Raw genomic sequence first — 15,441 nt, 5'->3', positions numbered from 1 at the left:
TTTTTTCTTCCATATATTCCCTCAGTGTCTTATTTTTTTCATTTTATCTTCAAAGAAGCTTCAGTTTACAGAAAAATCATGTACAGAATAGAGGGGATTCCCGTCTACCCAACAAACTCCCCCTTTTCCCTCTCCCCTATTAATAACATTTTACGCGTGGATGGTACATTTGCTACAATTGATATACAAATACTGAAGCACTGCTACTAACCACAGTCAATGATTTATATTATGATTTACATTTTGGACCATATACTTTTATAAATTTTGATGAACTTCAAAATGACCTGTATCCGTTATTGCAAGATCATGCAGAATAATTCTAATGCCCTATGTTCCATCTATTTCATCCTTTTGAAATTGATACAAATGAAGATACAAAACATCAAAGTTTATGAGATGCTGCTAAATATGTACTCAGATCTCAAATAGATGACTTCAGCTTCCACCTTAAGATACTTGAAAAAGAAAAGCAAAGGAAATTAAAAGTAAACAGAGGGGGGAGGCAGCTGTGGCTCAATCAGCTGGGCTCCCGTCTACCATATGGGAGGCCCTGGGTTCACATCCTGAGGCCTCCTTGTGAAGGCAGGCTCGCCGGTATGCTGCAGAGAGCTGCCGGCCTGGGCGCTGCAGAGTGCCACCTGGCCTGCAAGTGCCGTGGGGTGCCGCCAGCCAGCAAGCACCGCGGAAAGCCGACTCAGCAAGGTGATGCAACAAAAAGGGAGAGAAGCAAAAAACGCAGAAGAGCGCACAGCAAACGGACACAGAGAGCAGACATCAAGCAAGCCACAAGGAGGGGGAGGAGAAATAAATAAAAATAAATACAGAGGCAGAAGAATGCACTGCCGATGGACACACAGAGCAGACAGCACACAAAAAGCCACAAGGGGGGGATACAAAAATTATAAATAAATAAATAAAAAGTAAACAGAGGGAAGCGATGTGGCTCAAGTGATTGGGCTCCCACCTACCACATGGGAGGTCCTGGGTTTGGTTCTCAGTGCCTCCTGGAGAAGACAAGCAAGACAGTGAGCTGGCATGACAGGGAGGTGCAGTGAGCTGACACAACAAGATGACGCAACGAGGAGACACAAAGAGGAAACACAATGAAAGACAGAACAAAGCAGGGAGCTGAGGTGGCTCAAGCGATTGAGCACCTCTCCCCAACTTGGGAGGTCCCAGGTTCAGTTCCCCATGCCTTCTAAAGAGAGGACGAGCAGACACAGAGAGCACACAGCAAATGGACACAGAGTAGAAAGCAAGCACAAACAATGGGGGGGGATAAATAATAAGTCTTTAAAATAAAAAGTAAACAGAGAAAGTAAATAATAAAGATCAAAGAAGAAATCAATGAAATAGAAAACAAAAATAAAGAGAAAATCAGTGAAACTGCTCCTTGATAAGAACACAAAAGTGATGAGCTTCCCAACAGACTGATCAGAAAAAAACCAGAGAAGACATAAATTATTGATATCAGGAATTATAGAAGTAACAAAAGTACAAATTCTAAAGGTATCTGAAAGATGATAGAGGAATGTTTTTTTAAGGTACGGGGACTGGGGGCTGAACCTGGGACCTCGTAGGCAGGAGGCCAGTGCTCAACCACCGAGCCACATCGGCTCCCCTGAGATTCTGCCCGATTTTTCTGTAAACCTACAACTTCTCTAGCAAAAACAAACAAAAAAATCTTAGGTAAGGCCTTTTGCTTTCCAGTCACTTTCAAACAAGAAAGATCAAAAATTGAAAAGACAGAAAGAAAAACTTCTCAAAAAGAAAACTCGGGAAACGGACTTTGGCCCAGTGGTTAGGGCGTCCGTCTACCACATGGGAGGTCCGCGGTTCAAGCCCCGGGCTTCCTTGACCCGTGTGCAGCTGGCCCATGCGCAGTGCTGATGCGCGCAAGGAGTGCCCTGCTACACAGGGGTGTCCCCCGCGTAGGGGAGCCCCACGCGCAAGGAGTGCGCCCATAAGGAGAGCCGCCCAGCGCGAAGGAGGGAGCAGCCTGCCGAGGAATGGCGCCGCCCACACTTCCCCTGCCGCTGACGACAACAGAAGCGGACAAAGAAACAAGACGCAGCAAAAAGACACAGAAAACAGACAACCGGGGGAAGGGAGGGGAATTAAATAAATAAATAAATCTTTAAAAAAAAAAAAAACTCTTGGCTTAGATGGCTTTTTATCAAACAATTACAAAGAAATAATACCGATGTTATACTAACTCTCCAAGACAATGAAGGAAGAGGCTTTATTTCCCAACCTATTCCATGAGGTCAGCATTATAGTACCAATCCTGACAGACATCACAAGAAATAAAACTACAAATTAATCCATCTCTCATGAACGTAGATGCAAAAATTTTAAACAAAATTTTTACAAATCAAATCCATCAATACATAAATAGGATAAGACTTCATGACCAAGTGGGTGTTTATCCCAGGAATACAAGGTTGGCTTAATATTTAAAAATCAATATAATTTACCCATATTAATACACTAAAATATAAAAGCCATATGATGATCTCAATAGATGCTGAGAAAGCATCTGACAACATGCAAAACCCATTCATGATAAAAAAAATAATAATAAAACCTCCCAGCAAGCTAGGAATAGAAGGGAACTTCCTTCACCTGATAAAGGGCCTATGAAAAATCCATACTTAGCACATATTTAATGGTAAAAGTCAGAGTGATTTTCCCATAAGATAACCGTCTTTACCATTTCTTTTTTTTTTTTTTAAGATTTATTTATTTATTTAATCCCCCCCCTCCCCTGGTTGTCCGTTCTCTGTGTCTATTTGCTGCGTCTTGTTTCTTTGTCCGCTTCTGTTGTCGTCAGCGGCACAGGAAGCTGTGTTTCTTTTTGTTGCATCATCTTGTTGTGTCAGCTCTCCCTGTGTGCGGAGCCATTCCTGGGCAGGCTGCACTTTCTTTCGCGCTGGGTAACTCTCCTTACGGGGCGCACTCCTTGCACGTGGGGCTCCCCTACACGGGGGCACCCCTGCATGGCAGGGCACTCCTTGCGTGCATCAGCACTGCGCATGGGCCAGCTGCACACGGGTCAAGGAGGCCCGGGGTTTGAAGCGCGAACCTCCCAGGTGGTAGACGGATGCCCTAACCACTGGGCCAAGTCCGTTTCCCCGTCTTTACCATTTCTACTCAACGGTGATCAGAGGTTTTAACCAAAAGGTCAGACAACTTTCTGCACAAGACCAAACAGCAAATGTTTGAGGCTTTGTGGCCATGTGGTCTCTGTCACTCTGCTGTGGTGGAGCAAAGACTGTCAAGAGGCAGTACCTGAAGGAGGGGTGTGGCTGTGTTCTAACGGTTTAAAAACAGGCAGCAAGCAAGATTTGCCCGTGAGCCTCAGTGTGCAACCCCCATGTTGTAACCAGTACAATAATGCAAGACAGAGAAATAAAAGGCATCCCAATTCCAAGGGAAGAAGTACCCGTGGTGAGCCAGCGATGGCGCGGTGAGCCAAGTGCCTACGCGAGTGAGTCACGCAGTAAGACGACTATGTAATAAAAGAGAGACCAGGACCTGAGGTGGCGCAATTGACAGGGGCCTCTCTCCACATCAGAGGTCCCCAGGATCCAATCCCAGTGAATCCTAGAGGAGAAAGACAAGAAGAGAAGACAAAAAGAGAAATAGATACAAAAGATCACACGGTGAATGGACACAGCAAAAACAGCAGGGTGGGAGAGGGGGAGGGGACACACAAAAAAAAAACAAAGGGAAGAAGTAAAATCTCCTTTATTTCTAAATGACATGATCATATATGTAGAAAAGTTTTAATAGAATCTATAAAAATGCTACTAGAAATAATAGGTGAATTTTAGAAAAGTTACAAGTTCAAGACTAATACACACAAAAACATTGTTTTTCTATGTATGATGAACACTCAGAAACTAAAATTGAAAGCATAAAAAACATGGAATACTTTGGGACAAATGTGACAAAAGATGTACAAGATCTGTAAATGGAAAACTATAGAAGAGTGCTGAGAAAAATTAAAGAAAACCTAAATAAATGGAGCGATAATCTATGTTCATTTGTTGGAAGACTAAATACTTAATTGTTAAGACATCAATTCTCCCCAAATTGATTTATAACTGTAATGCAATTTCAATTAAAACCACAGCAGCTGATTCTAAAATTCATATGGAAATGCAAAAGACCTAGAATAGACAAAACAATTACAAAAAAGAACAAAATTGGACCACTGGCACAACCTGATTTCAAGATTTATTATAATAAAGCTACATTAATCAAGACAGTGTTATACTGCTGTCAAGATAGGCACATCTAAAATGGAAATGAGAGAGTACAGAAACTGATCCACCCATTATGGACAGCTGATTTCTTACTAAGGTGCCAAGACAATTCAGTTAAGAAAAGGGGTATTCTTTTTAACAAATGATATTGTATATCAATACCCAAAACATGAAATTTGACTCATACCAAATACAAATATTAAACTCAAAACAGGTCATACAACTAAATATAAAACCTAAACTATAAAACTTTAAGAAGAAAATATAGGATAAAATCTGTGCTACCCTGGGTTTGGCCAAAGCTTTCTAGATGTGACACCAAATGCATGACACCAAAAAGAGAAACTGGTAAATTGGGCTTTATCAAAATCAATTTTTGAATTTCTGCTCTGTTAAAGAATGAAAAGACGACCACAGACTGAGAAAATATATTTGCAAATCATGTATCTGATAAAGGACTTCTACCCAGAAATTATAAAGAACTCTCACAACTCAACAGTGAGAAAGTAAACCACCTGATTTAAAAATGGACCAAAGATCTGAATAGATATTTCACCAAACACACCCACACAGTTTACCCTATTTAAAACTTTGCATTAGTGTACCTTTGCTATAACCAATGAAACAATTTTACTGTAATTATGCTATTAACTATACTCTATAACTTATGATAGAGTTCATGGCAAATTAAGGTTTTGTGGCCAATTGGTACATGAAAAGATGTTAGGCAAATGCAGGTTAAGGAGTTGAAGAATGTCAACCACCACACCATGGAGCCTAGAGTGCCTACAACTGAAAGCAGGAGGATTGCATCCAGCATCCATGTGGAATCTAAACCCCCTCTTGACATAGATGTGCAATGGACACAACCAATCCAAGGTCCACAGAGAAAATGTGGCATTGGTGTGGGAAAAGTGGCCATGGTGGCTGCTGAGTGCGGGGAATGGGAGGAAGAGATGAGATGGGGAGGCGTTTTCGGGACTTGGAGTTGTCCTGGGACAATTACGGGACATTGTAGATCCCCCCAAGGCCCACTGGATGGAACGTGAGAGAGTCTGGGCTATGATGTGGACCATTGACTATGGGGTGCAGCAATGCCCAGAGATGTACTTACCAGGTGCAATGGATGTGTCATGATGATGGGAGAGAGCTGTGGGGGGGTGGGGTTGAATGGGACTTCATATTTTTTTGAATGTAACATTTTTTTTAAATGAATAAAAAATAAATAAAATAAAATTTTAAAAATGCAGGTTAATATGATAATGAGATACCACTATACACCTATTAGAATGGTTATTAGAATGGTTAAAATAAAAACTTAATTTAAAAGACTGCCTGTATTCCTTATATCAATGTTAAACTGTATGCCTCATATCAAAGTTAAATTTCTTAGACTTGATAGCTATACTGTAAGTCTTCCTATTTAAGTGTTTCTATTTAAGGAAATACGCATGGCAGCTTTATTAATAAATAGTAGAAGAGAATGATATTCGCAACCTACTCTCAAATGTTTAGAAGGCAAGTGGCATCAGATAGATACAGATAGATAAGTACAGATGATAGGTAGATATAACTAGATCAAATGACACATCAAATGTAGCAAAATGCTAATAGTTGATAAATCTGAATATCTGCACGGGCGTGCACTGGAGTTCTATGTATTGTTTCTGTATTATTATTATTCCGTATTTCGCAATTTTCCCCTAAGTTTGGAACAGTTTCAAAATAAAAAGTTTAAAAAATATACACTGCTGGCGGGAATGTAAAATGAGGCAGCCACTTTGGTAAAATGTTTAGCATTTTCTTAAAAAGGTAAACAGACACGAACTGTGGTAGGCAGGATAAGGACCCTGGAGAAGGCGCACGGCCCAGGGCCCGGGGCGCGAGGACGGCGCGGGACCCGCGAGGGGCGTTCAGCTCGCGGGTGGAAGACACCCTGCCTGCCGAGAGTCGGCCTTCCCTGGGGGAGGTCACCCTGGAGGAAGACGGGCCGAGGAGATCAGAGAGAGCCTTGAAGCGGAGCGGCAGGCGGAGCAGGCGCGGAGGCAAGCCCGTGAGAACTCAACCTGTCGTTGCCCGCTGGGAAGACCCGGCAAGCGGCCACTAGCCGAGGAGCGTGGAAACTTCTGGAAGGGGAGGAAAGCGAGGAAATGGAGCCTCCCCTCGAGCCCCAGAAAGCTGCTGAGGGCGCCATGCTAGCGCACGGAGACCTGCGTCAGACTTCTTTCTATTTTATTTCGTGTGCGCACGAAGGTTAGAATTTATTAACAAGGAATGAAGATGCGCCGCTTCCCAGGCTGGCGCCCCCCTGGCGCGGGGCGGCGCCGGTCTCCGCGGTCCCGCTCGTCTCAGCGTCTGCGCAGTGGCGCAGACTTCCACCCACAAAACCGGAAGCTGCTTCCCGCCTGCAGGTTCGTGGTCATTTGTTAAGGCAGGAACGGAAAACAAATTCACCTACTAGATGATCCAGCCTCTCCACGCCACCATATTCACCTGCACTACAGAGGGTAGTGAATTAAATTAACTCCCCTGGAGTGAATTAAAATAACATAGGGGCTTTTCTACGCCCTCGGGCTACCCGGCGTCTCCACGGCCTGTGAAGGCACGCGCGTTGTGCTGCCCAGCCGCCTCGGCTCGTAGTCCCTCGGTGACGGCGACGCCTGGCACCTGCCCGCGCAAGGTGACGCGCCCCCGCGGCCCCCCACGATCAGTCCCCAGGTACCGCCTCGCGGCCCACGCCTGCTGCGCCAGCGCCCCAGCCCCCCACACGGCCGAAGGCGCGTCCCCACGTCCCCGCGGCCTCTGGCCCCGCTCCTGCCCGGCTGACGCCGCGCCCCGGACAAGGTCCCCGGCAGGCTGGCCCCCGAGGCCCGCCGCGCCTCTCGCGCTGGGGCGGGCAAGCACTAAGCCTCTTCTTTCCCCACCCCTGCTCGCCTTCTCGGCCTCGCCTCGCGTGACTGTCTACACACAGAACCCGTCACTGCATCACCCCAAGGAAGAGGGAAGGTCTGTGTCCACTCCAAGACTCGTGCGTGCGTGCTTGTAGCAACTTGATTCCCAAGGGCCCCAAACGGGAAACAACCCATATAGCCATCTACAAGTGAATAATGACTCAACAAATTTTGGTAAATTCATACCATGGAATATACCTAATAAAGAGAAACGAACTAATGATACATGCAACGGCATGGATAATGCCAAAATTATTAGGCTGCGTGAAAGAAGCCAGACAAAATAAGAGGGCGTACGGTATGGTTTCATTTATACAAAATTCTAGAAAATGCAAACTAATATATAGTAAAAAAAAAAAATCAGTGGTTGCCTGGAGATGGAGGGGGTAGGAAGGAGCAGACGGGAGGGATTACTAAGGGACATGTCTTAGTCAGCCAAAGGGGTGCTGATGCAAAGTACCAGAAATCCATTGGGTTTTATAACATGTATTTACTTGGGGTAGAAGCTTACGGTCACAAGGCCATAAAGGTAAGTTGCTTTCCTCACGAAAGTCTGTTGCCACGTGTTGGAGCAAGATGACGGCCAGTCTCTGCCAGGGCTCAGTCTCCCACTTCCTCCCACGGCTCCGTGGGCCCAGCTCCTCCAGGCTTTGCCTCTCTCCCCGGGGCCCAGCTGCTCTGCCCTCTCCACAAGGTCAGCTGTAACTACCAGGTGCTCTCTCTTCCCAGGACCTCTGCCGTGTCTATGGAGTCGTCTCTATTCCTTTGTGGTCTTCTCCTGTGTGTTTACCTCCCAGGGCTCCAGCATCAAAACTCCAACTCTGTCCTCTGCCTCCTCGTTTTCTCTGTGAGTCCCTCCCCACCAAAGGGGCAGGGACTCAATATCCTACTGACGTGGCCGAATCAAAGCCCTAATCACAATTTAATCAAGTCAAAGTGAAACCTCTGAAGATAATACAATCTAATACACCAGGAGCAACAGACCAGTTTACAAACACAATCTATCTATATATATATATATAATTTTTTTTTTTTAGATTTTTTATTTATTTCTCTCCCCTTCCCCCATCCCCAGTTGTCTGCTCTCTGCATCCATCCACTGTGTGTTCTTCTGTGTCCGCTTGTATTCTTGATGGCACTGGGAAACTGTGTCTCTTTTTGTTGTGTCATCTTGCTGCATCAGCTCTCGGTGTATGTGGAGTCACTCCTGGGCAGGCTGGACTTCCTATTGCGCGGGCCAGCTCAATGCAGGGCGCACTCCTTGCACGTGGGGCTCCCCTATGCAGGGGACACCCCTGTGTGGCACAGCATACCTTGCGCGCATCAGCACTGCGCATGGGCCAGATCATCACAGGGGTCAGGAGACCCTGGGTTTGAACCCCGGACCTCCCATGTGGTAGGCGGACGCTCTATCCGTTGAGCCAAATCTGCTTCCCCAAATAGCTGTTTTTAGAATTAATAAACAATATCAAACTGTTACAGGACACTAGGAAATTTTTGTGGGAGATGTTCACTCTCTTGATTGTGGTGATAGTTTACGGGTGCATATGCCATCTTACAAAAGTGTTCATTTTAAATATGTCCAGGTGGATTTGGGGGGAAATCAGGAGAGATGCAGCTGGAACACTTTACTGGGACCAGCTCAGAGAAGCCTGGCCCGCTGTGCTGAGCTGAGGGGAGCGGGCTTTAGCTTGGCAGCAAAAGGGACTCACCACAAACTGTCAGGCCGGGCAGTAAAGTGTTCAAAGATAACACTACAAGTTCCATAAGAGACTTTTAAAAACCGTTTCACTTTTACACCCTCAAATTAGACGATTAAAACCTGAATTCAAAAGGCAAACAAATTAGGTGATAATTATTTCCTTTACAGGGTTTGAAAAGGGGTCTGATGCTAGATTCCTCTGGAGCGTAGGTATTAACACACACCAGATGCCTGTTCTGTTTGAAGAGTTTTATTAAAATGCTCACAGGACTAAGAAACAGATACTGTACTACACATTTTTTGTAGTAAAAAGGATGAAGAACTCCTTAGAGAAAATATAGAAAGTTGAAGGAAAAAAACTCTCCTATTCATACACTCTAAATACCATTAAATGCCCTCTCTTTCAGTATGTTTTCTTTCAAAGTTATTCCTTTTGCTTTTCCTTTTGTATGATTTTGTAAATCATACAAAATTTTATTCACCTAATTTCAGAAATGAACACTTTGGGAAAAGGCACCACAATTCATCTGTGTTCTTTCCAATACCTTCTTTATCTTTAGTCACTTGATTTTTATTTATTTAAATTTGTTTACTATTATGTTACTGGATTCCACTGTGTTACTACAACCAGGCTAGAATGTGAGAGGAAAACGTCTGTAAAATCTGGTTGGTCTTTTCATGGGCTCTGACTGTGATCCTCCTGGTGCCTTTGGGTGACAATTTTACAGTATCCTAAGGATTTCCAATCCTAGCTGTGTGGATCAAGCTCTAACACTACTTTAAAACATAAAGAATTACTCTTAGAATTCTCAATCAATTTATAGTAATAAATTCCAGCACTAGCCAAATCATCAAAAATGTTCTTTCTCAAACAAAAATAAAAGTACTCTGGGGCTCTTTTTTCATGAAATCAGTATAACTAACTGATTTAACCATAGGTACATGGTTTATGAGCTCATTTCACAGGTTGAATAATTCTCAGAATTAGTTGCAACCAAATGATTCAAATGATCCTGTCATCTTTCCTCAGAGGGGGAAAACCTCCATTTGATATTTTGGCTCTGCCTGGTTCCCTGTTCCTACTACACCAAAAACCTAAGGTTGAAACAGAGAGACATTTATCATTGGATCTCAGGACCGCTGACTCAAATACCACCCATGAAGCGAACTTCCCTGCGCTGAGAGCAACTCTTCCCAAAGGTGCTCACACACTGGAATTGCCAGGATGCTGCTCAAACGAGGTGCCTGGGCTCTACCCCCAGACCAGCTGGGTGGAGCCCAAGCATTCGAGTCTTTCAAAAGTTTCCCACACGATTCCACTGCACAGCCAGAGTTAAGAACCACTGAGTAGGGAAGTGGATGTGGCTCGAGTGATTGAGCTCCCGCCTACCACCTGGGAGGTCCCTGGTTCGGTGCCCGGTGCCTCCTGGAGAAGATGAGCAAGACAGCGAGCTGACGTGACGGGCAGCTAGCTGCACAACAAGACGACGCAATAAGAGCCATGAGGAAAACACAATGACAGACACAGCAAAGCAGGGAGCAGAGGTGGCTCAGGTGATGAGGCACCTCCCTCCCACATCAGAGGTCCTGGGCTCCGTCCTGGTGCCTACCGCAAAAAAGACCAGCACACAAGGAAATACGGCAAATGCAAACAACCAGGGGACAGGGAGAAAGAGATACATAAATCTTTAAATAAAAAAAAAAAAAAACACTGGGTAGAACGAACTCAAAGGGAAACTCCTAAGCATCTAACAGCAGCCATTACTACCTGCACAGGTGGCTCTTCCTCTGGGGCATCCTGGAGGGCGGGCCAGTTACTCTTCTTCACCAAATAGGTTTTATGGCACAGCTTTGCGTCCTCCTTTAACAAAAATGATACACAGTCAGCTGGCTGAGCTCTGAGTCGGTTCCGAGGGACCTCTCCTGGGTTTGAATGGTTTCCGGTGAGAAAATCCCCTCCCCTGCTGGCAGAGGGTCGGTGGGGGTGGCGGCTCTAGCTGTTTCAGGGCTCCATTTGCCTATGGCCGCCCCTGGTAATCGCCGAGTACCTCTTTCACAGTCTCTCTATAGGTGTCCGCCAACCATCCTCCCTCGATTCAGTGTCCCCCGCACAGACCCGCCTTAAATTTAAGGCTGAGGAAGGACGGGGCTGTCAGCATGAACCGGGCCTCTGCTCTGGAGAACCCCTCCAACCTGCTCCTTCCTCACACACCCACCCTCTGTGTGGACCTCCGTGGGACCCCCAGCCCTCATTCTACGGCCTCTCTACACGCTACTCTTCTCGGCAGACCCGGTTCAGGCCCCACCTCTCTTCTCCCGTAAAACCTCACTCTGGCTTATCCTTCTCACACACTTACAGGGTTGGACTCTACGTCTTATTCTATTATTGCTTCCTAAGTACGTGTCTTACGTCCGCAACTATGTATGAGCAGAACGACATCCTGGAAAGAGTAGAGGTTTTAGAGTGAGCAAGAACCATGTTTAAACACTGAGTCTGCCGTGCAGTATCTAAGTGACCCTGTCCGAGCTACTTAGCCTCTCTGTTATGGGGATAACAGGAGGGGAAGTGAGTGGAAGGCCTAGTTCAGAGCCTGGCACGTACAACTGAAATGCACCGTGTGCTCCTTAGCTTGTATTAATTCTTCATATATTCTTGGGATGGAGGAGAGGTAGGGGAAAGAAAGAGAAACGTCCAGTTCAGTGGCTTGGGGGCTCCGCTCAGAGTGTGTGTGCGGGGGGAAGGCTCCTGCTTGTCCTTGGCCCAGCTCCGTTTCCACAGCCTGTCCTGGGCTAGGCACTCCAGGGTGTGAGTATTTAAACATCTCTGCATTTTTCATGCAACATAATTCCCAAACACAGGCAAGCTACTGCATCTGGAGTACACCTGAAGAAGGAACAAACTGCCCCCCATTCCAGAGCCCTTCCTGAGAGACCAAAGGATGAGCTTCCAATATGGTGCCTTCCAAGTGATTTTCCAGTATCTCTCTACCTCCCTCGAATTTCCCCTTATATACTGACTTCAGAAACTTTTCCCTGCATCTAAGACTGCTCCAATGTAGCTGGAAATCAATAAATGCTAGTCTTTTTTCTCTTCTTATGTGCATAAACTTACACTCATTTTGGAGTTTCTGTCTCTAAGCCAGTTTTGGGCCTAGAAGAGCTGCTTGGTGAATATTTATTGACTGATTCATGAGGAAGACAATAAGTTGTTGTTTGTTGTTGTTTTTGAGGCACCAGGGATTGAAACTGGGGCTGGCACTTAACCACTGAGCCCTGTCGGCTTCCCTGAGTTGGTTTTTTCATGTTTGCTTGTTGATTGTGGGTTTTTTGCTGTTGTTGTTGTTTTTAGGAGGCACCAGGAACTGAACCTGGGACCTCCCACGTGGGAAGCAGGTGCTCAACTGCTTGAGCAACATCTACTCCCAACAAATAATTTTAGTAATAGTCATTCCTAACTCAGAATCTTAGATATCCTCATCTTGTATATAGCCTCAAGTAAGTCATAAGGAACTAAAACTTATTAGGTCTGACAACTTTCCTATTAAAAAGTTTGCATAAGTATCTCTACAGTAAAATTTGTCTTTTCTACGAAGAGATCATCAAAGCATTAATTTAGTTTTTTATAAATTGATAGCACAGCAGTTCCTCTAAAAAAAACAATTTGTTTACCTCCAGTTCTCTTCCCATCTTCATTCTAATTTCCTTCATGTCATCATGGTACTGTTGGCGTATTTCCTCTAACTGCTTCCAATATTCCTGGAAAGCAAACCCAATCCAAAAGTTTTAACCTTTTGTGAACAGTTTAACAACAATAATCTCTCTGTAGCCTATGAGTTCAAAAATGTGTGATACAAAATAAGAAAGAAAATCTGTTGCTCTTAAGGATGTTAAGCCTCCCATTTTGTCTGTCATACTTTGCACCTTTGTGGGATACAGTGGCTTAGGAGGACCTCACTTTTATAACCCCAAATACATTAATGACATATGATGCCTTCATTTCCCTCACTTTTATATAAAACCAAATACATTAATGAAGTACAGTTACTTTATGTATCTCACTTTTATATATAATCCCAACTGTGTTAGTGATATCCAGTTCCTTTAACAACCCAAGAAAAGCCTTATGCAGTTAGGTCCATAGCATTCTCCGAGGAAGTGAACAACATATCTCTGTATCTGCAAAAATATCTAGCATGGGGCTTATATATTGAGTATTTGTGGAATGGGACCTTCTCAGGCCAACTGTAAAAATAAAAGTAACACCCTAGTACAGTGTAGGAGATAATGATTCAAGTACATTTGTAGCTGTGGAATTAGACGGTTTTAACCTGTTCCTTTATTTTATTTCTCCTGAACTGAAGCTGCTGGAATCTAGGCACTTCTCCATTATTTCTTAGTTCTTGTCCCTGGTTGCAATTTGACTCAGCAGAAGATGGGCGAAGACCCTATTAATTGAATGAAATAATGTATAAAGCATACTATTATTTTAGAAACATCTTCTGATTTGACCTTATAATTTCCTATAATCAAGAAATATAATACAAAAACGAACTCAGTATTTGGGGATTTTTTTTAATGGTAAGTAATATAATTTTCTTAAATTAAGTATAAGCCTTTAAAAATTAAAGAAAATCAATAAAACCATTTATATTCTTTGTTCCATGTAATCAAGATTGTAATCTACCACTTAAGATACCTAGATTCATTTCTTAATTGGGAAATTATTGCTCGATAAAGGCTTAACAACCACAGTAGCATGAGATGAGGTAGAAATATAGAACTAGAGCTTTCAAGCAGTTCAAACTATGAGTGACACAAAGAGGATCTATATCCAGCCTCCCCCAGCTCCCAAATGCTGACACTGTACTTACGGGTAAAGCTTAATATTTCAAACAAAGGAAAACTGGCTTAAATGTGTAGAAGAATCTTTAATAATAAAATAATAATAATAATAAACCCAAAACACTGCAACCTGAAAGAGCTCATCTACTTCAATACTATCATTTACAGAAAAGGAAATTGAGGCTCAGAGAGGTTGTCTGACATGCTGAAGGCACAGAGCCAGGTAAGAGCAGGCTTCCCACATTCTGACTCAACATGTTCCCATTTTTGTCCTTTAGCTATTGGAAATTGGGGGAGGGTGGAAGGTAAGCTCTGTGTTCCACATGGAATGAACTTTGAAACAAGGATCCATGAATAACGCGAAGAGAAACTATTAGCAAATTACTGAAGTCTCCGACATTTGGTATTTTACTTACCAATTGCTTTTCCACTTTCAATTTATATTGCTGAGCTTCAAATTTCCTCTGAAAATACTCAGCAGCCCTTAGGAAACAAGAGTGTTCACTTTGAGTAGAAACTTTAAGTAGACGTAGGCACCGATTTGACAGGTTTTTCAGCTTAGTAATGGGATTCACAATTTACCTGGACTTTAAAATCCAAGTTCTGGATATAGGTTAAAGTTACAGAATATTTACATTGAAAGAGGAAATCTCTGGAATCGAGACAGAAGGTGGGAAAAGGGAAGAGTAACAACTGGATGTAGAGAAGGAGACAAACCCCAAAAATATTCTGATCCGAGGACTTTCTCCAGGGCAGTGCCCCGTCCTTCCCCTGTCGGTACTGCTGTGCGCACGCGTCCCCTCAACAGCCTGGCGATGGGGCTCTCCGTGGCCGTTGTCACCTTCCTGCACTGCACCCTGAGCGCTCCGAGAGCAGGATGGGTGTTCTGTAACTCTACTGCTCATACGGAACAGAAAGGCTCAAGGAACCAATAAACGGTGCTGCATCTGTCTGTCAAAATGTTTAAGGCATTTTTCCATTAGAGTTCTGGCCAACGTAGTATCACATTTATACTTACATTTTATATCTCTACCTTTTTTGCAGAATTTTCTGCCAAGAATTTCTGTAATTTACTGACTCCTAAATAAAAACTATTATATTTCAGGTCACAGCATGAACCATGTGATAATGTTTTTTTTAAAAATACCAGTAACTTCTAGGTCTCCAGAGACAGAATGATCATTTCAGAAATAACTCCTTTAGGAACATCATGATGAGTGGTCCCAATTTACAAATAGTGAGTTAATAAATAAGTCATTTATTTAGAGACATGGCAATATGACAAGCTAGTTAAGGCCTCTGAGTCTTAGTTTCTCATCTGTAAAATGGGCACAACTATCTCACAGGGCTGGCAGGAGGATCAGAGGAGACTCGGTGTTTGAAGGCACTGACCTCTGACACACAGTACTTGAGCCAAATGAGGGCTAACTGGCTGCATTAATCCCTCTCTAAAACCTAACGGGCAGGCATAACAATATCTCCATGAGAAAAAATATCCAGTTACCCAGGGGCTCACTGAAAGACAATCTTTCTCTCTCACTACATCCTGTACAGATTCTTCTTCCTCCAGACAGGGGTATCAAGATTGATTCCCAGGAAGCAGATTTGGCTCAACTGATAGAGCATCCACCCACCACATGGGAGGTCCGCGGTTCAAACCCCGGGCCTCCTG

At 43.9% G+C, this 15,441-nt stretch overlaps 1 protein-coding gene across 15 annotated transcripts in view; it reads right to left on the bottom strand.

Moving 5' to 3' along the window:
- Window positions 1-15,441, bottom strand: part of NEK5 (NIMA related kinase 5) — a 98,760-nt gene that overhangs the window by 40,178 nt on the left and 43,141 nt on the right. For 8 of the 15 annotated variants that reach the window (XM_058276764.1, XM_071208323.1, XM_058276767.1 and 5 more), the window contains 3 exons: window positions 14,186-14,252; window positions 12,597-12,683; window positions 10,696-10,788 (listed from right to left, as the gene is read on the bottom strand). In XM_058276764.1, coding sequence (XP_058132747.1) covers window positions 10,696-10,788; window positions 12,597-12,683; window positions 14,186-14,252 — 247 coding nt within the window. Of the gene's footprint in view, window positions 1-10,695; window positions 10,789-12,596; window positions 12,684-13,255; window positions 13,373-14,185; window positions 14,253-15,441 lie in introns of all 15 variants that reach the window. The other 7 variants (XM_058276761.1, XM_071208321.1, XM_058276760.1 and 4 more) reach the window with 1 other exon arrangement.

Source organism: Dasypus novemcinctus, chromosome 15, assembly GCF_030445035.2.
Source record: "Dasypus novemcinctus isolate mDasNov1 chromosome 15, mDasNov1.1.hap2, whole genome shotgun sequence".
In the NCBI taxonomy this organism is placed as follows: domain Eukaryota; kingdom Metazoa; phylum Chordata; class Mammalia; order Cingulata; family Dasypodidae; genus Dasypus; species Dasypus novemcinctus.
Note: the sequence above shows the minus strand (reverse complement) of the source record. Positions and strands in the feature narration are given on the sequence as shown.